The 22,306-nt window shown below is 45.6% G+C and overlaps 1 protein-coding gene across 2 annotated transcripts in view; it reads right to left on the bottom strand.

The window, feature by feature from the left end:
* Window positions 1-22,306, bottom strand: part of frmd4a (FERM domain containing 4A) — an 83,772-nt gene that overhangs the window by 53,432 nt on the left and 8,034 nt on the right. The window contains exon 1 of one of the 2 annotated variants that reach the window (XM_028958012.1): window positions 15,025-15,285. The exons of the other annotated variant lie outside the window; for it this stretch is intronic. Coding sequence (XP_028813845.1) covers window positions 15,025-15,057 — 33 coding nt within the window. The 5' untranslated portion in view covers window positions 15,058-15,285. Of the gene's footprint in view, window positions 1-15,024; window positions 15,286-22,306 lie in introns of those variants that run through there. 2 annotated transcript variants of the gene reach the window in all.

Consider the following 22,306-nt stretch of genomic DNA (forward strand, 5'->3'; position numbering starts at 1 on the left):
TGCCCTTTTGTATAAGTTGGACGAATGTGGCCAGAATCGTGACGCAATGACAGATTTATATTGATAACATCAGGTCCACACTGATGTTATCACACTGCCAGTCCATGACACTCCCATATCCCAAAGCACCCTCAAAAGCGAAAAGTGCCACCCGTTCTTCAGTCCACCTGTAACAAGCAGTGAACCACGGTGCAAACAACAAACAGCTAAACAGGCGGGTCAGCTTAGTTTTGTGAGCTCTAAAACGTCTTCAAGAGGAACTGATATGGTGAGTAGCTGCTGCTCTTTAGTCTTCTCTGTGTTTATCCTCCTCTCTCGGTGGGAGAGGGCTTAGGAGAATAAAATAACCCAGACCACCAGAGTCAAGCACTCACATTAACCACACAAAAATGGTGTACAGTAACAGCCTGGACACCTATAAAACGGAGGTTCGTCTAATAAATTGGCCAAGGAGTGTAGCTGCAATGCAGGTGTACATCAATTACGTGTGAGGGAGTGTTCAAAGGCATCCATAGAATTGCACTGGGTTCTGCACACACACACACACACACACACACACACACATAGGTGTGCATGCTTGTTTTCGCACCTGTCCTGGCAGCACCAGGAATCCGTCAAACAATAAGTGATTTCCCAGAAGCACTCGACCGCAGGATTTGAATGGAGCAGCAGAAGGCCACCCCACCCCTTGCCTGATCACAGATCTCCTGTAAGTGTTGGGTGGGGCTCGTTCATGAGCTTACACTGGACTTCACGGCTGCTGAATCCCTCCAAATCTGCATTCTGATTGGTCAGCCTGATGACTGATCAGCACACATGTGTAATTCAGAAGTGATGAGGTCTTAGAGTAGTAGTGGAGGTCTCTCACAGTAGGGGACACGTTCAAGACGAACTATGACTTTTGCAACTCTCACATGTCAAACTACCACAATGATGTTGGTGTTTGAATAAAAAAAAAATCTTTAAAATTAACAAAACATTTCTCAGTCCCACTAAAGGAACCACTTTTAGTGATACGCTCATGTAGAACCGCTGAGTCACAGCTGAATTCAAGGCTGTCTAAACAGGTACCAGTACAAATGTGCATGTATCTGTCTCACAGTAAGTGTGTGTGCAAATCCAGTGCTTTGCTGCTCAGTGCAAGGTGACCTTCCACTCCGGTCTAGATAAGACACACATACCAACACTCGAACACACTCATATTCAGATTTGTGTGCAAGTGAACGTTTACACGCACACATCACTGCTTGCACACACCAGTAGGGATATTTGTTGAGTTATAGGCACATGCGCACACATGAATGCGTGCATGCGCGGGCTTGTACGATATAAAACACACAGACAAAAACGCCGCTCACTTAAGCCTGTGCTCCTTGATTGCAGCGCAGACCTGACAAAGGCGGTGCTTCTTAGTGGCCTACATACAGCTGATCCCACACACACAGAGTGATTGTGTAGCACTTCTGAGAGCGCTGCTAAAGGCACTTGCATGAGTCACAACTGCATTTTCTGCCCCACTAACTTTAGCCCAGTTCCTCCACGGAAGAGGCTGAGACCTACAGCTTCCCAATGCTCAGAGGAGCAGCTGAGGGGTTGGTCCTGCCATTCCCCATCCATGCATATGTGTGTAACATGTATTGTTAGAGTGTGTAAGGGAATTTATTTATGTGCAAACTAGGAGAAACACGGCTAAATGTTTCATGAGCGCGCCAAAATCGAATAGGCATCAGCATGCCGGTGGAGGGTTGTAGAGTGATGTAGAGGGGTACAGAGGATGTAGATGGATGTAGAGTGAAGGTGAAGTGATTGTCATTGAGATACACTGCAGCACAGCACACAGTGCACACAACGAAATGTGTCCTCTGCTTTTAGAGTGATGTGGAGTGATGTAGAGAGATTACAGTGTTTTAGAGTGATGCAGGTAAACAGGGTGTAGACAGAATAGGGGTAGAGCGTATAGAAGGGGAATAAGGGATGTTGAGGATGTACAGGGTATTTAAGGAGATATAGAGTTGTAGAGAAATGTAGAATGGTACAGAGGGTGTACATGGATGTAGAGTGATGTAAGATAAGATAAGATAAGATAAGATAAACCTTTATTAGTCCCACAAGTGGGAAATTGCACTTGTCACGGCAGACAGAAGCAGAAGGTAAAAGCATCACAAAAAATAAGATAAATATGTATCTGTATATATGTACAAATTTTACAATTTAAACAGTTAACAATTTAACAATGTGCCAAAGAGGGGTAGAGGGGTAGAGGGTAAAGTGAAGTGAAGTGAAGTGATTGTCACTTGTGATACACAGCAGCGCAGCACACGGTGCACACAGTGAAATTTGTCCTCTGCATTCAACCCATCACCCATGGAATTTAAGGGTGTACAGGGTTGTAGAGAAATGTAGAATGGTTTAGAGGGTGCAGATGGATGTAGCGTGATGTAGAATGGTATAGAGGTTGTTGATGGGTGCAGAGTGATGTAGACAAGTAAACAGGGTATAGACTGATGTAGAGAGGTGTAGAGGGAGTAGATGAACATGGAGGTGCTGAAGCTACATAGAATCATTGTGCCGTTTTGATTTTATTCTCCAGAACTTGCACAGACCCACAACTGTTAAAAAAAACATCCAGCGTTCAGACAGACAGTTAACCTCCACCCATCCCTCCGAGGCCTCAGCAATGCCGGGAATGTTTGCTTTAGTGAACAGCCAATTAAAAGACAGGAAATCCAGCGAAGCCGATATGAACATTTAAAGAAGTGTAGTGATCTTTTCCTTTATTCATTGTGTGTGTATGTGTGTGTGTGAGAGAGATCTGATCCATACCCTCAACCCCCCGTGTAGCTTCCTAGACTCACAGAAGCCAATTTCATGCATGAATAAATGCCGCACTGCTGCATATTCATGTGTGAGTGTGCGAGTGCATGCACATGTACAACACACACACACACACACGAGAGAGCACGTGCGCGAGAGAGAATTAAAGGAGATAAACACGAAGGTTGTTCAAACTCTCATAACCTTTGCTGCAAATATTTACAGAGATGAGCACAATGAAAAAAACAATGGAAACACGCACACACACACACACACACACACACACACACAATCTCTGACAGGTTCTTTCCTGCGCACTGTATCCAGAGGATGAGGGGAAGTAAACAGCAGCTGTTTGTTTGGAATGAAGATCAGTTCGTGTGGGGGGGCATATTTATAGAACCCCCGATGATGACAGCAGAACATCACAACGATCTGTTTGATTCAGAGCTGCTGTGTCATTCATCTGTCATCGTCTTACACACACACACACACACACACACACACACACACACACACACACACATAACTAACTCAGCTGCAGGGCAGTGTAACAAGGGGAGTGGAGGAGAACCCATCTTATTTATGAATCTAATCCTCCGCAGAATGATGGCCGACGGAGCAGCACAGGGTACACGTTCTTGTTCCTGTTCTGGTTAGAACCTGTGCAGCTTTGATCTGAGACGCACCCAAGGATACTTGTGAAATTGTTGATTATGTGCTTACACCACAGCCTTGTACAAGCACTACACCCGCACAATATATGTGTGTGTGTGTGTGTGTGTGTGTGTGTGTATTTTAAATGGTAAAAGATTAAGGTTGCACAACATCCACCATCCGAAATAAGGGACCATCTACAAACTAATACAAGCTGTGAGAAAACATTTAGAGCAAACTTGTCCAAATATCTTATTCAAACAAATCTGTTAATCTTCTCAACCATGATGCATGGTGGCTTCAAACCAAGTCTCATGTGCCCACATTAATATCTCTCAAATACCACAAAACCTGTTAAGGAAATATTAATTGTACAAGGAGTGAAAAAATGTCGTATCCTCCAGGTCCCTTTTGGATGGTACCTTGGAGAAATGCAAAAAGCAATTTAAAAAAAGTCCATTAATGATGAAATGTGTGTGTAGGTGACCATCAGGTTAGTGAGTGGTCATGTGACTGAGTGACTTCCTTCCTGCCCCGCCCATCTGCCTGTTTTTCTCTTGCCGTCTCTTTAATAATGAATGAGGATGGGGGGGTGTGTCCCTGTTAAAGAAGGCCCTGAGGGAACTGTCACTCAAATGGCCAGACGCCCCCCTCCCGACCAGACGAGGGAATTTTATTGGCTAATGAGCCTCGCAGCCCCCCCCCAAAGACCCCCCACCCACCGACTCATCACATCCATCCTGTCTGAAGATGACAATTTAACGCTCCGCCCACTGCGACTAATCCAAACTTAAGGCACTGAGATGACAGGTAACACATGTAAGGATACAAACACACACACACACACACACACACACACGCTAGTTCATTTGATCATCTAGTGCTGTCCACACCCAGTCTTTGGTTCACTTTTGTATTCTCTCATTCTTTCATCGCCCCGGGCGGGGGCAGGGCAGGGTTGCGAGGGGAACGGAGTGATGAGAGGAGGAATGGAATGGAGAGAAGGTTCACTCCTGTCTAAGTGTGTTCAGGTCAGCGGGTGGTCTTATAATTATTCACCAGAGTCAGTGTTAACATATGGTACAGCTGAGACACACACACACACACACACTCACACACACACACACACACACACACACACACACTGTAAGTGTTTGAAGTGTGTGTGTCTGTGTGTATTATCCTCTTGGCCGTGATTGTGTGTGGCGTCTCCTCAGGCCCACAGCTGCCCACAGAGAGGAGGAGGTTGTTGTGCGTCATCAAACATCGCCCCCTCATGGTGATCCACTTTAAAGCACAAATGCTCTTTAAGTAGGTCACATAGAGAGGCTGAACAACCTCACACAACTCAGATTGTTCTGCAGTCAGTGTGTGTGTGTGTGTGTGTGTGTGTGTGTGTGTGGTGAGTGTTATTCCAGTTTACTGTGATCACACATGACAGTGGGCACCTGCTCAGATCAGATTACAGATTAGTTCAGGATCAAGATTAGTAGAGTACTCTTCCACTGAACACTGCCGGAGCGTTCGCCACCGCCACCGCTCCAGTCCAGTACGAAGCACTACAGGTTCCTATCAGTGAGTTTAGAGAACAACATAGAATAAGAGAAGAAGAACATCTGCACATTTCTTCTTAGATTACAGAATTTATATTCTCTATAGGTATTAAATTCAGTTTCATTTTAAGTGAAGCGAAAGTGATTGTCGCTGAAAGTGATAATATCGGGCTGCTTCCTTAACCACTAGGCCACCACCTGCCCCTTTCAGTGCATGTTTTTAAATTCATATCATGTGCAATCTTTTTTTTTTTTTTTTAGATATATTTAATTTTTGTAATCGCTCTATGAAACAGCATTCCAAGACACTGTATCATGTTTATACTGTTAATTGACAAAAAACCTCTCTTGAATCTCAAAGAGGAACCGATCCAACTGGAGGACAGGATCAGAATAAATTGTTGTTCCTTAAGGCCACGTCAGGTCCCTCATCTTGTTTCTGAAGGTGTCACCATAGATTTGTATGGGTGGAAAAGTGAGAGAATGAAGTTCAGACCTCAATCTACACCTGAGTCAGTTTTCTGGTTAAAAGCTGCTTTTGACTACAACTGCAAGTTACGGAAAGTGGGGTTTGAACCTGGGTCTTCACAGGTCCCAACCCACTAGGCTACAACCATCTAGTTCTAGATGCATGTGGGTCACCATCATTACCTCTCGGCTGCAGGAACCGCACTGTGGTTCGACTCCAGATATCGTGGATAATTGGTTCCCCTGATTATATCGGTAGCTTTTTTCGCCTGAGAATGAGCTCCATCTTTCATAGTCCCGTCCAGCCCAACACCTTCATAAAAAATGACTTTATGAAGCTCTTTAAAGGGTAAAAGAACCTCACGAGAATGTCATTTTTAGAGAATGAATGGGCTGAATGTCATTTGTCTGGGGAAAAATAAGGTTTAATCCTTTCATCCATCCATTGGTCCATCCATCCAGTACCTGCTGCACATGAACCCCCCCCCAGCTTTCACTATCGTGCATATTCCCCTTCGACTACTCAATAAACTCTCAAATCACACTCTCCCCATAAACAAAGACACACGCACAGGAACAGACGGCAGCAGTGTGGAGCTCATGTAGCTCGGTAATTGAATTAGTCGTGTGTTGAGGCTGGAGGGAAATGAATGAGAGCGGCTCCTTCTGTTCATGGCCCTGGTGGAAAACGGCAGCGTTCTTATTTATTTATGTCATGTGTGTGCAATCAATCACATGTAAAATACACGCACACACACACACACACACACACACACACACACTGCCTATCAGCCTTATGGAATAACGATCAGAAACAGGCTCACTGCTGCACCACAGTTTACATCACAGCGTTTCATATTTCGTGCCATTCATCACAGAAATATCTCTAATCCTACTGATTTTTAATTATTGAACTGCAAATGTAGTAAAATGTAGTGTATTTTAAAAAATGTATTTTGCTCCTAACCATTTTTTATAGTGTTATAGCTGGTGGATCATCCTCATATCGATTGGACACAATTGGAACACATATATCGTATCAAATGAAAGCTCTTGTTTGGTCCTTTCTACCCGGAAACCAGATGAAAACGCAGAAGCCGTTGGTGCCAAAAACGGGCTTGTGGCTAAAAATGTGTTTTGAATGAAATTTTGTTCACTACGTGTCCATCCATATCATAAAATAATGAATTGTTTTGCCCACCCCTGGATATCTGTCCTATTATAAAATAAAATAAGCGGACAGCAGTGTTTAACCTCCTTCTCTTTCTATGAATCGGTCTTCCTCCTGTAATGATGTGTTAATTCACATCTGAGAGGACACACACACACACACACACACACTGCAGGTATTGCATCAGTTGAATTAAAATGCTGGCTGCACAACAAGAGAGAAAGTAAAATGTCCTCCGAGTACAAGAGACGCCAGGAGAGGTCATCTGGTGAATTATACAGAGTTATTCTCTGAAGACAGCTGGGTGTCAACATGGGTCACACACACACACACACACACACACACACAGGCAAGTGGACATAATCGCCTCCAAACCTGACCTCACCATCCCTGGGCGATTTTCTAAAAAAATCTCCAAATTCTGCATTGCAACTCATCTTAAAGGGCCCGTCTGTAGATCTGGGGTCAGGTGGTACCTGGAGTCCACGTCAGGATGGAACCACCATCACTAAGTCTGAAATACAGGCCAGAGTCGCTGAGCACGGTGACCCAGAATGGAGCAGCGCGAGGTCCTGTGTGTCGTTGCTGCAGGGAACTCTGCTTTAGAGGGTCCAGCGTGAGACAGGAAGAGGGGAGACGGGGGAGGAGGAGGAGGAGGAGGGTGAGGTGATGAATGGAGCAGCTTTTAGAGCAGGTCAGCGCCGTCATGGAGGTAACGGCGGGGTGACACGTTTAATCCCGCACTCGTTTATCAAAGCAGGGGTGGGGACACACAGCGTCCGTAGGTGTGTGTGTGAGAGAGTTCTGGTTTCAGAATGATTCGATTGTAATAACAAGGTCAAATGATGGAAGTGGTCTGACGATACATTAAAATAAAAAAAAAAATGAAGCATTATGAGGATGTGTGTTGTGTTTGAATGTGTGCAGAAGCCCGTTTGTGTGCATGTGGGTGTGTTGGTGCAGGCGTGCAATTCGTTTTATGTTTCATGTAGAGGGAAAAAGCATGTGGCTGCTGGTCATTTCACATTTGTGCCTGTACCCTAAATCACAAGTGATGGAAGCGGTGTGTGTATGTGTGTGTGTGTGTGTGTGTGTGTGTGTGTGTGCTCTTTCAGGTCATTATGGAGGGGAAAATACTGCATTTGGGAAAACTGATGTACTGAGAGTCAAGCCTGGAGCAACACAGTTAACACACACACACACACACACACACACACACATACACACACGTGTTCAGTGGGCTTCACTAGTGGGCGGATTTATGGCGTTGTTGCCGTGTCGATGCCATTTCACACAAAATTGCTGCGATCCAAATGCGACAACTACTGTGCGTCATCTACTGCACCGTTTCCATGACGACCTGCGGAGGGTTGCCAGTTGTCAGCAGCAGTAATGTTCTGCTGATGGGGACGGGGCCAGCCGACACGCCGCTTTTGTACCAGAATGTTCCGGGGGGGGGGGGGGGGGGGGGTAAAAGGATCCACACAGGGACATTAATCGTCTGACTCCCCTCCCGTCTCTACTCCCTTTGTTCCATCTCCCTAGAACCCAGCAGCCACGGCCGCCTATTTAAAAAACAGGACGTGCCCGGGATCAGTAGACACTCGGGTTCCAAAGGTTCCGGTTCGAAACCGGCACTTTTTATGTTGAGTCTAGTCCAAAGACACACACGACCCGAGAAAAGCGTGAGAACTGATGACAACAATAAACTCAACAACAATACACTTCCAGCATATCCACTTACAAGCATCCTACATGATGTTGTCCAGTTATGTCCTGTTTGTCCTGTTTATTATACAGAAAAGTTCTACTTTTCTCCTGTAGAGATAATCTGTACCGTATTTAAGTTTTAGTTAGTATAGTTTAGTATAGTTTAGTTTAGTGTGTATATACATATACATTTTTCTTTTATGATTGCAGTACGGGGGGGCGGTATTTCAATGCACGGTATACTGTGTATGCTGTTGAACTGATAATAAACCCATCTTGAATCTTGAATCCACATGCCATCAGGAGAAACCAGTACTGATTAAAAACAGTGAAACGACTCCAATGCATCCAGATCCTGTTTCTCTGTGTTCGGGTATAAATAAAAATTTCGCCCCAAGCATTCCATAACCTGTTCGTTCTAAAAACAATATGACGATCCTGATGGAACCTCGCACACCTAATCACCGGAGCGCTGAGTGCAGGCCCCGTCCTCGCAAGGCGCTATAATGGAGGTCCTGCACCAGTGTTTCCGGGTTCTGAGATTGATCCAGAAGCTCTACCGTCTTGGTGTCTTGGTCGTAGTTTGAATCGGTGGGACTTTTGTCACTACAGGTGGGTCGGGACAGTGAAAGCATCCTGGTGTGGGAGTGCCTTTCCGGTTTCGGTTCCCCCCTCGCTTTTCCCTAAGCAGATCTCTTAATGTTGGCTTGTCCAGTTTTAAATGAAATGCAATGTTTAAAACTGATTTGCGCCTGCACCTTGACAGCCAGTCGAGTTTAATCTGCCTCTAGATCCTGCTTCCTGGGATCGAGCTGCTGATGAGATGTACCAGCGTGAAATGTACCAGATGGTCACCACAACCACCAGCACCATATCTGCTGAAGCTTCTTCAAATGGACCAGTAGCATCATGATGGACATGCACTGTGGAGCATTAGACTGGACTGAAACCTTCACTGTCCAATACCTTCAAACATGGACAGTGTTCCATGTTGGACTGTTTAATACCAACCTTCTTACTAGGGCTGTCACAAACGCTTCTTAATCAATTAGATTCTCAATTATTTCCACATTAATTGACTAATACAGCTATTTATACACTCTAATTTAGATATTGGAATGAAAAAATATTAATTTCATGGTGTCCTTCCTGAGCCAACACAATCATGTTGAAAACATACGTTTTTCAGAAACACAAAACCATGTGTTACTGTATATTGAAGTCATGTGATTTCATTTATCAACTGAGGGTGCCGGGGATTTTACCGCAGGTGGCTGCAATCATGAAAAGATCATGCAGCATTTTAGGAAGGTGATGATATATAGTCCTATATTGCACAGGGAACCAACAGAAGCCTGAGGCATCAGCTTTTACAGTGTCCTGGATTTATATTCTTATATTCTTCTTTACCATTGCGTATAAAAGTACAGAATACTTCTTCCCACATCGAAGTACACCCACATCTTTGATGAACGATGGCTTTTCCTACACGGTTGCTGCTACTCGCCAGCGCCCGCCATCTTTGTTTTGGATCCAACGCATCGCATATTTTGCATCTGAATTTCGATGTATCGATGGAAGGGCGTTCCTCTCTTTGTCTCCATGAGATTTTTTATTGGAATTTCTCCTTTGTGTGGGGATGTCGACAGTAGGCCCCGTCAAAGCCCATTGAGACATACTGTGTGGGATTTTGTGCTAAATAAGGTTCCGAGTCGATTTTGGTCCCTGGAATCACCACGGTAACAGATCCAGCTCCGCAGCCGGTTACTAAGGGAAATGCTGAAATGACCAAGTCCCACAGGAACAAGCCCACAGTGTTTATATGGATTTTACACACACACACACACACACACACACACACACACACACACACACACACACACCGACCCTGAGTCTGCCTTGCTGCTTTCAGGGGAAAATTCACTCAATATATATATAGACGTGACATCGTGCATCATCTTTTTACACCCCACTATACTAATACATTGAGCAATGGGCTAATGAAGAACACAGTTTATTAACACATTTAATGCATAGATTAGAGCGGATGAAAAAAGCAATTAGACGTGCGTTATTGACTCAGCGGACACATCTACACACCTACTTGTCCTTTTTGTTGTTCAATGAGACTGAAAAATCCATATCTGCAGAATGCCACCTTTGCGGATAATGGATTGGGGACGGCTTGTGCCCAGCGCTGCCACTGTGAGTGTGTGTGTGAACTCCGGCCCCTAAATGCATCATTAGTCCTCATCAGCGCTGACAGCTGGGAGACGGACTTCTCCGCTCGCTCGCCAACATGGCCGCCTCACTGCTGCGAACGCGTGAAATCCGTCTCATTTTTATTTAATCAGTCGCTCCTTTACGGACGACTGGATCGGCCTCGAGATTCCGGCTTGACCTGGAAATATCCTGACAGCTGCCTAACCGATAATTAGGAAACAGTTGGAGGTGTGTGTGTGTGTGTGTGTGTGGGATATGAAAGTTCCTCCTACGCTACCATCCCTCCGTTTTCTTTTCTACTTTCTTCTGCGCCATAACTCGGTTCCCCCCATCCCTCTGCTGCTCCACTTTTACTGGGGTGTTTGGTGTGCAGCTGTCCAGACCTGCTGTAGCAGATGGAGTCATTATCTCAGACAGGGACACACACACACACACACACACACACACTATCACACTATGGACTCACCCTGATTCTCACACCTCAGACGATGCTGTCCAGTGCACCGATTTGTAATATTTTTAAAATCCTTTCATTTGATGACTCTCTCTCCCTCTCTCTCTCTCTCTCTCTCTCTCTCTGTGTGAAGAATTCCTCTCACACCGGGGCGATTCCCTTCAGACGTGCAGGGGAGCTGACACGATACGTCCACAGCAGGATGAAAATGAAGATTTGCTGAAGTTCTATTGACTTTTTGTTTCAATCCACAAATCCCAGCATAATCCCATAACCCCATATTCTCAGTTTTGTACCATCAATAACTAATTCAGAAATCATCAAAAAATAAACGTGTGATTCCATTTGACAATTTCCGTAAATTTATGTCTGTTTTTCAGGGATGTATTAGTTCAGGTTGATTTGTATATTTATGGATATGTATTGATTTGTCTGTTGTTCTGTGTCGACATATTTGAATGTTTCTTAGCTGTATCACCTCCATTCAGTGTGTTCAATCACAGGATGATCAGCAGTTATTGATCCATAGAGACACTGGATCAAATAATAGAGATCAGCTGTTGTCTTGCACACACACAATGTGAACACATCATGGCAGAAAAATCAACATCCCTCTCACCCAAATATTAGTAGTACTTATCAGGTACTTTATGTCAAAAATGATTTATGACCCCGCCCCTACAATTTAGGGTCTGTAGGATGGGATTGTTATAAATTACAGCAGCCCCTTCCTTCCCACTGTCACATGATTCCATCCATGTGACTGGGAGCAACGCGGAAATGAGGTGACGTGACTCCTATAAATTGGCAACGAGACTCGGCTCCACTCCTTCGTCTAAAAGTAAGACCGTTCCTGACCTTATTCTGTCCTCTCTCCTAAACTCCTTTCCTAAATTGTACTATTACGCCGGTTCGCGTTCGCATACTAAGTCGGAGGGAACTTACCTGCCTCCTTGCGTCCCATTGCACCGGGGGTTCCTCGTCCCCTCCAACACGCGCTCACGTTCTGGTTCCGTGGACCATGACACCCACCTTCCCGTGACCCTCAGCCATCTCTGCTCATCCCCCACCTTCCCCAGTTCGCACCTTTGTCAGACCCCCCATGGTTGGAATGTTGGCTTCACCTGTGCCCGACACGCCATCACCCACGCTCACAAATTCATGGGTTTATTGTGTAGTGGGTCACGTTTGTGAATGTTGTTGTACTTTGGGTGTTTAAAGACCCACGATTGTCTCCGAACATCAAGGGAGAACGTCGTCTGAAACATCATTTCATGCTAAAGACTGTTCAGGAATATCGCATGGAAAAAGCTTGGACACATTCTACATACCGTGGGCCAGCGCGACGAATCGAGATCATTAATAAATGTTCCGAGGCCTGCATCTACAACACTGTTAGTCATGTGGTGGCCTAGCGAGGGGCAGTGGTGGCCTAGCGGTTAAGGAAGTGGCCCCTGTAATCAGAAGGTTGCCGGTTCGAATCCCGATCCGCCAAGGTGCCACTGAGGTGCCACTGAGCAAAGCACCGTCCCCACACACTGCTCCCCGGGCACCTGTCATGGCTGCCCACTGCTCACTCAGGGTGACGGTTAAATACAGAGGACAAATTTCACTGTGTGCACAGTGTGCTGTGCTGCTGTGTATCACATGTGACAATCACTTCACTTTAAATGTGGTGTCTGATTCTGGACGGAGTGAGTACAGAAACCCACAAGACATGAGAGTAAATATGGTGGTGAACGTGCACTATACAGATATAGTATATCAGGTTGTGGGTGGTGGTATTTTCTACTCCTGCGTGTACATCTCATCTTATCTTATCTCAGAAGACGTACATTTACTGTATTAACCTACGACCTTCTGGAATGAACGCTCAATGGACTAACTCTGTAAATACCATATCTCAGTTTCAGCAGCCAGAAAAAACGAGGACTCACTTCGTCCAATCAGCATGCCCAGTGGGGTGTGATAATGGTGTAATGGTGTAAAATACATAAACCAGGTACACACACACACACACACACACACACACACATTTTGATGCAGGATTCCATCACATCAGCAGCATCTCTACAGCATTTCAGCTTTTATCTGTTGTTATAAAACACCATGAACAGCAATAAAATACACAGACGTGACACACACACACACACACACTGTTTCCTCAATTTTACACACCAGCGCTTACCCCTAATAACACACACACTGAGGACTGCTGCCTCAGCATATGGACAGTGAGTTCCTCTCTCTGTCTCTCTCTCTCTCCCACACACACACACACACACACACACTCACACCAACAATGGACGAAGTGTGTAGATGTGCTGACATTTTGGTATTTTATCAGAACTACTCACTTATGCACTCACTCTCTCTCTCACACACACACACACACACACACACACACTGTCATTTACAAGCTCTACACACAGCGGTGCTCAGGCTTCCTGTGTCTGTGGTGGGTTTGAAGGGATCAGCAGATACAAACTCAATTACTGGATCTGTTCTGAGCTGATGAGTCGAGGTGAAACTGGGAGGAGGGGTCTGTGTGTGTGTGTGTGTGTGTGTGTGTGTCTGTGTGTGTGATAATGTGTGACAGACCCCGAGCTCAGTTCATATGAGTTAACTCCATCATTGCATCGTTCTACCAATCAATCCCAGACCCTACAAGCCCACACACTCTCTGTCACACATGCACACGCAGCCATGCTAAACTCTGATCTGCAGGCGTCAGAGGTCAGAGGTGACCGCTTGTTCATTGGGCAAAACTGGAAGTGCAAATGCACCGATAAGATCTATAGAGCGGGGTGTTGCCATGGTTACAATGAATACTCAGGTGAAGACAGCCTCGTAGGAGAGTATAAACGGCATGTGTGTGTGTGTGCCAGAATAGGGTTTTAAAATGAACCTCCAAACATTTGGTCAAGTCCAGGGAACAAACAGGGAATTCCCAGCACAGAGAGGCTCATGGGAAATAATATGGATTTGTGGTGTTGTGTCTGGTGTGTGGGCTGTTACAACACACAACTTGCATCACAACTCTCACACTTACTCACACCAGCATAATATTAAAATCATCATCATCAAAAAATATAATATATAATACTTACACACATTTCTATATATCTTTATATATTACAGACATTCAGTACAATACTGACCATTTTATAAGAAAAGAGGAGAGGAGGTGAGGTTCTGAGCTCAGATCATTAATCACACACATGCTCACACACACACACACCACACACACACACACACACACACACACACACACACACACACACACACAGTAAAGGTGAGACGCTGTGCCGATGGTGGAATCATGCGTTGATGTTTCTATAAATTAACCCACATGCGTAACCCTGTAGCCCACAGCACCAAACACACACACAAACAGACACACACTCAAGCCCCTCAAATACACGCAACACAAACTCAGCATCACTCACATTTCGGCCAACATCCTACAGACACAAACACACACCTTAATCTACCCCTTAATTTACACACAGACCTTTATCTACAAATAGGGGTCCAGAAAGGGTCCATTGGACCAGACCAGACCACCCCAGTGCAAGAAGTGAATCTGGAAAATGATGCGTGGTTATTTGTAATGACAATTCTCACTGCCTCAAATCAGCGAAGGCGAGTCGGTGCCGAACTGACGGAGGAATGTTGTGTTACGGAACATCTCATATTTACTGTCACCAGCATGTCCCCTGCCACTTTCAACCAGAACCTGGTGAAAACCTACTTTATATTCCACATCTTACCCCCTTACACTCGTCAAAAAAGACAATTCGCACACACACACAGTATGAAGGCAAGTGAGAAGCCCCTTCACTCCCCTGCTGTTTCCAGGCAGACACACAGACTGTCTTTCACCGTAACGTTCCACAAATCGCTCCCTCAGTCCAACATTCTCTCCTGTAACCCCTGGCAACGGCAGGAGCCCCACCGTGGACATGACCTACCCGCGTTCTCATCGGGGAGAGGAGCCCCTCCATGGCGCCGTATCCTCTATTCAGTCCCTTTCAGCGTGGAGCCATCGCCACGGAAACAGCAGACCGTCCAACACAAGATGAGTGACCAGATGAGAAGTGCCGAATGTGGGTTCCACACACAAACACGTGATGACGTGCTCCTTTTCAGCAGCGTCAGCGTGTCATCCCTGCTGCTGGAGTTTCTGTGAGGTTGTGTGTGCGTGAGTGTGTGTGTGTGTGTGTGTGTGTGTGTGTCACCTCTACATCCTGGACACTCAGCCCGGAGCAGTGTTTGTTCTATCTTCCTGACAAACGACTCTCACTTTCTCTTAATACAACTACTGTTCTCCTTCATCCCTCCCTCCATCTACTTTCCTCCCTCCAACCATCACTCCATCTACTCTTCTCCCTCAATCTGTGCTCCTTCTTCCAACCATCTACACTCTTAATACAACTACTGTTCTCATCCCTCCAACCATCCACACTGCTCCCTCCAACCATCTACTCTAATCCCTCCAACCATCCATACTCCTCCCTCCAACCATCCATACTCCTCGCTCCTACCATCTATACTCCTCCCTCCAACCATCCATACTCCTCGCTTCTACCATCTATACTCCTCCCTCCAACCATCCATACTCCTCGCTTCTACCATCTATACTCCTCCCTCCAACCGTCTACACTCCTCCCTCCAACCATCTATACTCCTCCCTCCAACCATCACTCCATCTACACTTCTCCCTCAATCTATGCTCCTTCTTCCAACCATCTACACTCTTAATACAACTATTGTTCTCATCCCTCCAACCATCTACACTCCTCCCTCCAACCATCTACTCTCATCCCTCCGACCATCCATACTCCTCCCTCCAACACTCTACTCTCATCCCTCCGACCATCCATACTCCTCCCTCCAACCATCTACTCTCATCCCTCCAACCATCCATACTCCTCCCCACAACCATCTATACTCCTCCCTCCAACCATCTACTCTCATCCCTCCAACCATCCATACTCCTCCCTCCAACCATCTACACTCCTCCCTCCAACCAGCTATACTCCTCCCTCCAACCATCCATACTCCTCCCTCCAACCATCTACACTCATAACTCCAACCATCCATACTCCTCCCTCCACACGCTGCTCCCCGGGCGCCTGTCATGGCTGCCCACTACTCACCAAGGGTGATGGGTTAAATGGACAAATTTCACTGTGTGTGCTGTGCTGCTGTGTATCACAAGTGACAATCACTTCACAAAAAAAAAACATCTACTCTCCTCCAACCATCTACACTCGTCTTTCCAACCATCACTCGACCTACTCTCCTCAAGAGGAGCAGCTCTAGTGTCCAGCAACTCATTTCTACAGAGATTTTATATATTAAGTATAAGTTCCAGAAGACTGAGTAATAAGTGCTGACAAATCTCTCGAATAATCAAATCTGATTAGTGAACCGGTTCTCTGTTCCACTTCTGTTATTTTACTGTCGTGTGTCACACAGGTTCTTCATGAATCTATTAGTGCTGCTGACTGCAGGAAATGATCGTGTGTGTGTGTGTGTTCCCCACATATCTGAGCTCATCTCATCTCCTGCCTCCCCAGAGCCCCAACCCCGATTCCCACGTTCCTGTTGATGCAGCATCTCATCGTTCTCTCCATGACTGTAACCCAGAAAAAAGACTCACCTCCCCTCTCTGCTCCGCCGTATCATCAATGATATCCTGAAATTATGATTAATAACAATGAATAATGCCATATATAAATATTGGGTCCCTTGAGTTGAAAGGTGTTCTCTATGTTGGAAAAATGACACGTGAAGGCATTAATTGGGTTAAACGCACAGACACAAGTCTCCTGTTAATGACTCAACAACTGAGCAATCAGCACCTGTTTCACACCTTCACTGTCGAGTGTGTGAAGAGCCACACGTCAGCATGTCCACACACACACACACACACACACACACACACACACACACACACACAGCTGAGAGCAGTGCAGACTGTAGAAGAGTTGCTACATGATCACAGACTCATCTGTCTCCATAAAGCAGCAGTGCTGACAGGACATATTAAACTGTCAGTGATACACATCCACTAATAACACACATGCACACACACACACACACACACACACACATACACACAGGAGAGCAGAAAGAGATTGATCGTTGGTCCACTATGCAACTTGCTGTGTCTGTGTGCATCTGTTACCCAGACAGGAAGTCTACAAACCCAGATAAGCTTGGACGTACAAACACACACACACACATACACAATGTGTATTTATTTATGTGTGTGTGTATATATATTTACGTGTATAGACACACACACCCACACTGACAGCTAAATAGCACAATAATTTTACCCTGTGTGCATGGAGGAAATGGGCGTAATTATGGCCTAAAAACCCCAGCTAATTAACTGCAGTGGTGGCGGCGGCTGGGTGGACTGGAGGAGACCCTTGGTGTTAATTGCTGCAATTATCAATTAATCCAGCAGGAAGCTGGATGGATCAGGGCCTCCATCGCCTTGCTAATCCCTGCATCCTGGTCCCAGAGGTGGCAGACAATCTGATGTAAGAAGGTTTCCCCCAAAACTGTGATGCCACGTCAAACCTGAACCACAGGACTCTGAGGTCACCTTCTGTCTGATATCTGCGACCGTTACGGGCCACTTTCCTCTCTAACTGGAACATGGAGAGGCTCAGCTGGTTCGAATGAAGGCATGAGGACATAAAAAGGCCACAAGGTCAATGGTAAATGCCAGCGGTTTGGGTTCCTAAAGAACGAGTGAGCTCTGGAGTGTAACAATAAGAGAATTAATGAGCGCTGAGCAGGGCACTTTTGTTAAAAAAAATGTGAAGAAGGAATGGGTCAGTGCCACCATGGTCTACAGCATTGTGTGTGTTTGTGTAAGTCTCACCAAGAGATGGATGAAGACAGAGATGGATGAAGTGCTGACAGGTGGAATCATTCTTTAAGCAGCATGAAGAGACAAAAATATGGATTCCTGGTCACCATAGCAACCAATCATGACAGTGCAGAGATGCACTTCCATCTCTGAAAATATTCTCCAAGTATCGACATCTTTTCTAACATTAAAAGATATTAGCGGAGGCCTATTTCACTTATTTTTGACTGTCATACTCTGTCAAAAGTTCTGCAAACACACAGCAAGTGAGGATATTATCTGTACTACTCTGAGGATATTACGAAAAATAACTACACTGCATTTGCACAGAGCAGCTGTGAGTATTACCACTAACACCCAAGTCTCCAGCTGTACCACTAGAGGGAGCCGAAGTACCAGAGATTGAGAACCAAAGCACCATACAAACAGAAACACACAAACACACAAATGCATACTGTCTCCAGTGTCTGTGTTCTATTCTTGGTTCTATCTTGGTTATTTCTGTAAAAAACTAAAGATGTGTTTTACCCATGTGCTATGTGCAGCAAAAAAACAAACAAACAAGGCTGTGTGTGTGTGTGTGTGTGTGTGTGTGTGTGTGTGTGTGTGTGTGTGTGTGTGTGTGTATATATATATATATATATATATATATATATATATCTATATCTATCTGTGTGTGTGTGTGTGTGTGTGTGTATGTCTAGATCTGGTCTACATTTATAGCAATACAAACCTTTGTGTGTGCACACATCCGTAATGGCCGCTCGTTGCACTGTTGCTCAGCAACCGTTGTCAGGGTAACCCCTGCCTGGATCCCACCAGACGACACACAGGGCTTCAAGGTGGCAGCATCTGCGTGTGTGTATGTCTGTGCGTGTGTGTGCTTTGTGTGCACCAAGAGGGGTGAAGGGGGAGACAACAAACGAAGGGTGGACAAACACACACACACACACCTACAATTTCTATGATCTTCTATTCCACCCAGGCTTCCCCTGGTTCTGATGAGTGGGACGGTTATTAATAATAACACGACCATAATGTTCTCTTCTTGGTTCCGACTCTGAAAGGTGCACAGCGCCCCCTACTGGATTTCTGTTGTCCCGCTTCACTCACAGAAGAGTGGAGACTCAGCTGATATCTTCATCACCTCGTTTTCAGCAGCAGATATGCAGCCTGGCATTACAGACAATAAACCTCGACCCCAAGAAAAAGACCATTTTGTCGATGTGTAACAGCACGCAAAATGTATTCATAACCTGGCAAATCAGTATAAAACAAGCATGCAATTTTTGCACATTACACAACGCTGGCAAAGAAAAGAAAATCCATTCACCCCAGTCACCCACTGTGACCTTTTGGTAATGTCAGGAACCAGTTTGAGAAATTTCATGATATTCATTGGACAGACACACCAGGAAGCTGAGGTCAGAGGTCACTGCACTGTGGGTCTCCGCTCAGTCTGGTCACATCCACACTGTTAAAATAATCTTAAAGTATGTTTTAGAAGCCACATTAGAGTTCTCAGTTTCATTTTACAGGCAATTCCATTGTAGTTTTGAATATGTTTTCTAAAATGATTAATGCTTATTTAGTGCATTAGCATAGTTCTGATCTGAAATTAAAGCTGCACCGAGCATCATCACATGCATGCAAGTAAAAGTGGAGTTCTACTCCTCCTAGAGGCGGCAGGAGAAAACACAGTCTGTGTGGGTGTGTGTGTGTGTGTGTGTGTGTGTGTGAGTGTTCAGTTCTGCTGATATCAGCAGCGTCATCATCCAGCAGCACATAAAAAGAAAAAACAGACAATAGAAAAATGACTAAAGAAGCAAGAATTTGTATGCAGATGACCAACTGGAAGGAACATGTACACCAGACACAACAGACGATTAGCAGAAGAACAAGTAGAAGGAAAAAAGAACGACGTTTTACTCCTGCAGTGTTTACAGAAAGAGAAAAAATTTAATTCACAAACAGACGCAAATCCAGAAAAATGAGGAGTCGACGTATCAGAGGTTGAAGGCCAGGACCTGCTGTGTGAGACAGGGATTGTGGGTAAGCGATGAAAGGCCGGCATAGTATTTGTTTCTCTCCGTTTGGAGATTTTTAATGTCCTAGGGAGAGCTGTCACTATAGCGACGCAGATAAGGTCGGTCAGTCCCCGTCTGAGTGGCGCGTCACACGATGGAACAATTAAGTGTCACAAGAGTCACACACACACACAGGCAAGTAGGAGAGTCTCCGTGACCCAATAGCCAATCAGCCAGGTGTGTGACGGGCCCTGGGAGCGACCAATCAGACGCTGCTGCCGGAGGAGCACGTCGCCATGCGCCAGTGACGGGTCCCTGAAGAACCACTTCAAACCGAGATAATCCTGTACGGTACATACAGATACTGACGACCTGTAATTGAAGTGAAGTGATTGTCACATGTGATACACAGCAGCACAGCACACGGTGCACACAGTGAAATGTGTCTTCTGCATTTAACCATCACCCTGAGTGAGCAGTGGGCGGCCATGACAGGCGGCCGGGGAGCAGTGTGTGGGGACGGTGCTTTGCTCAGTGGCACCTCAGTGGCACCTTGGCAGATCGGGATTCAAACCGGCAACCTTCTGATTACCGTTAGGCCACCACACACACACACACACACACACACACACCGCAGACATTCAATAATGCTAGAAATGTCCGACCCCCTTCGGCCCCCTCCTTCATCCCGAGGAAGTGCTGATTTCACCAGGCTGCTGCATAATCAGGCGTCTCATCACAATAAGAAAAGACCCAGACGGAGCAGCAGTGTCCCACAGGACTAAAACACACACACACACACACACACACACACACACACACACACACACACACACACAGAAATATACAGTAGCACGCAACTGCCCTTCCCCCTATACACTTCATTTACTGTACGAACCACGAAACACATTTACATTTTACATTTACAATATTTACCAGACGCCCTTATCCAGAGTGACTTACAATCAGTAGTTACAGGGACAGTCCCCGTCTGGAGACACTCAGTGTCTTGCTCAGGGACACGATGGTAGTAAGTGGGGTTCGAACCTGGGTCTTTTGGTTCATAGGCGAATGGGATACCCACTAGGCTACTTTAAGAATGGACATCACGGGAGCCTGCTTTGTCTTGCATAACAGATGTCTGCAGGGGGAGGTGTAACATTCCTGTGTCGACGGTTGTGGGTGAAGATTTGAAACCCCGGTTTTTACATGCCTTTTGTCCGACGGCAACGTGTGAAGTATCAGCCGTCAGGACCGCCCACCCTCTTTGTCTTCCCCAAATGGGAGGCACCGGGGGCGTGACATCAGAAACAACAGGTTCTGATTGGTCAGTGACAACTTCCTGTAGGCCAGTGACAACTTCCTGTAGGCCAGGGGTATAAAAGTCTGCTCACATGTGGAAAAAGGGACCTCTGAGCTTCCTGCTCAGGGGGTTTTCCCTCGGAAGCCGGAAGGCTTCTGAGCCTTTATCCCCCCCCCTCTTTCTCTTCTCCCTCTTTACTCTTTCTTCTCATGTTTATTTTCTCTGTAACCTTGGTACCTTTTTACATTCAATATTCACATGTAACTACAATAATTATTTACCGGTGTTAATAAATTAGAAACTGTTCATTTTTAACCTCTGTTGTGCCATGCCTCTTTCTGCCAGGTAACATCAAATTGGAGTGGTTGAATACAGTGCTTTGTGTGGAGGGAGAAAGAGTTTTTTTCTACACACTCTATTCTCTTCTCCAACACCACATGGTCTTCATTGTTTTTACACTACCACCACCCATCAACACACTCACACACACATTTGTACCCATTTGTACACCAAACACGCACACACACGTGGGAGAGCGAGGGCAGAGCACGCGGGTCGGAGGTGCTCCTCACTTGCACCACCAGGTGCCACCCCAAGTGGCTGCGTCGACCCCAACTCGCCCTTAACCGAGTGTAGAAGGAAGGTGTCAGGGTCTCGTTCTACTCGTGATGGAACCAGGCAGGGAGGGAGGGAGTCAGCGTGTGGGAGTTCAGACTTAAACTGAAATAAAAGCGAAGATCTGTGATTGTGTGTGTGTGTGTGTGTGTGTAGGCAGGCTGGCAGATTTATGGTTTGGAAGAGTGTGGGTTGACTCAGTAGATGTTTTCTGCGTTGTGTGTTCACACAGATACACAGATCAATATCTGGCTGAATTAACACACACACACACACACACACACACACACACACACACACACACACACAGAATATTAAGTAGATTGGATGTGAAGAGTGTCTTTGTAAGGCAACTACTATGGTGTAAAGTGTGTTTTAGTGTCATACGAGCTACGGGCTATACGAGCTCTCAACCA

Source organism: Denticeps clupeoides, chromosome 17, assembly GCF_900700375.1.
Source record: "Denticeps clupeoides chromosome 17, fDenClu1.1, whole genome shotgun sequence".
In the NCBI taxonomy this organism is placed as follows: Eukaryota; Metazoa; Chordata; class Actinopteri; order Clupeiformes; family Denticipitidae; genus Denticeps; species Denticeps clupeoides.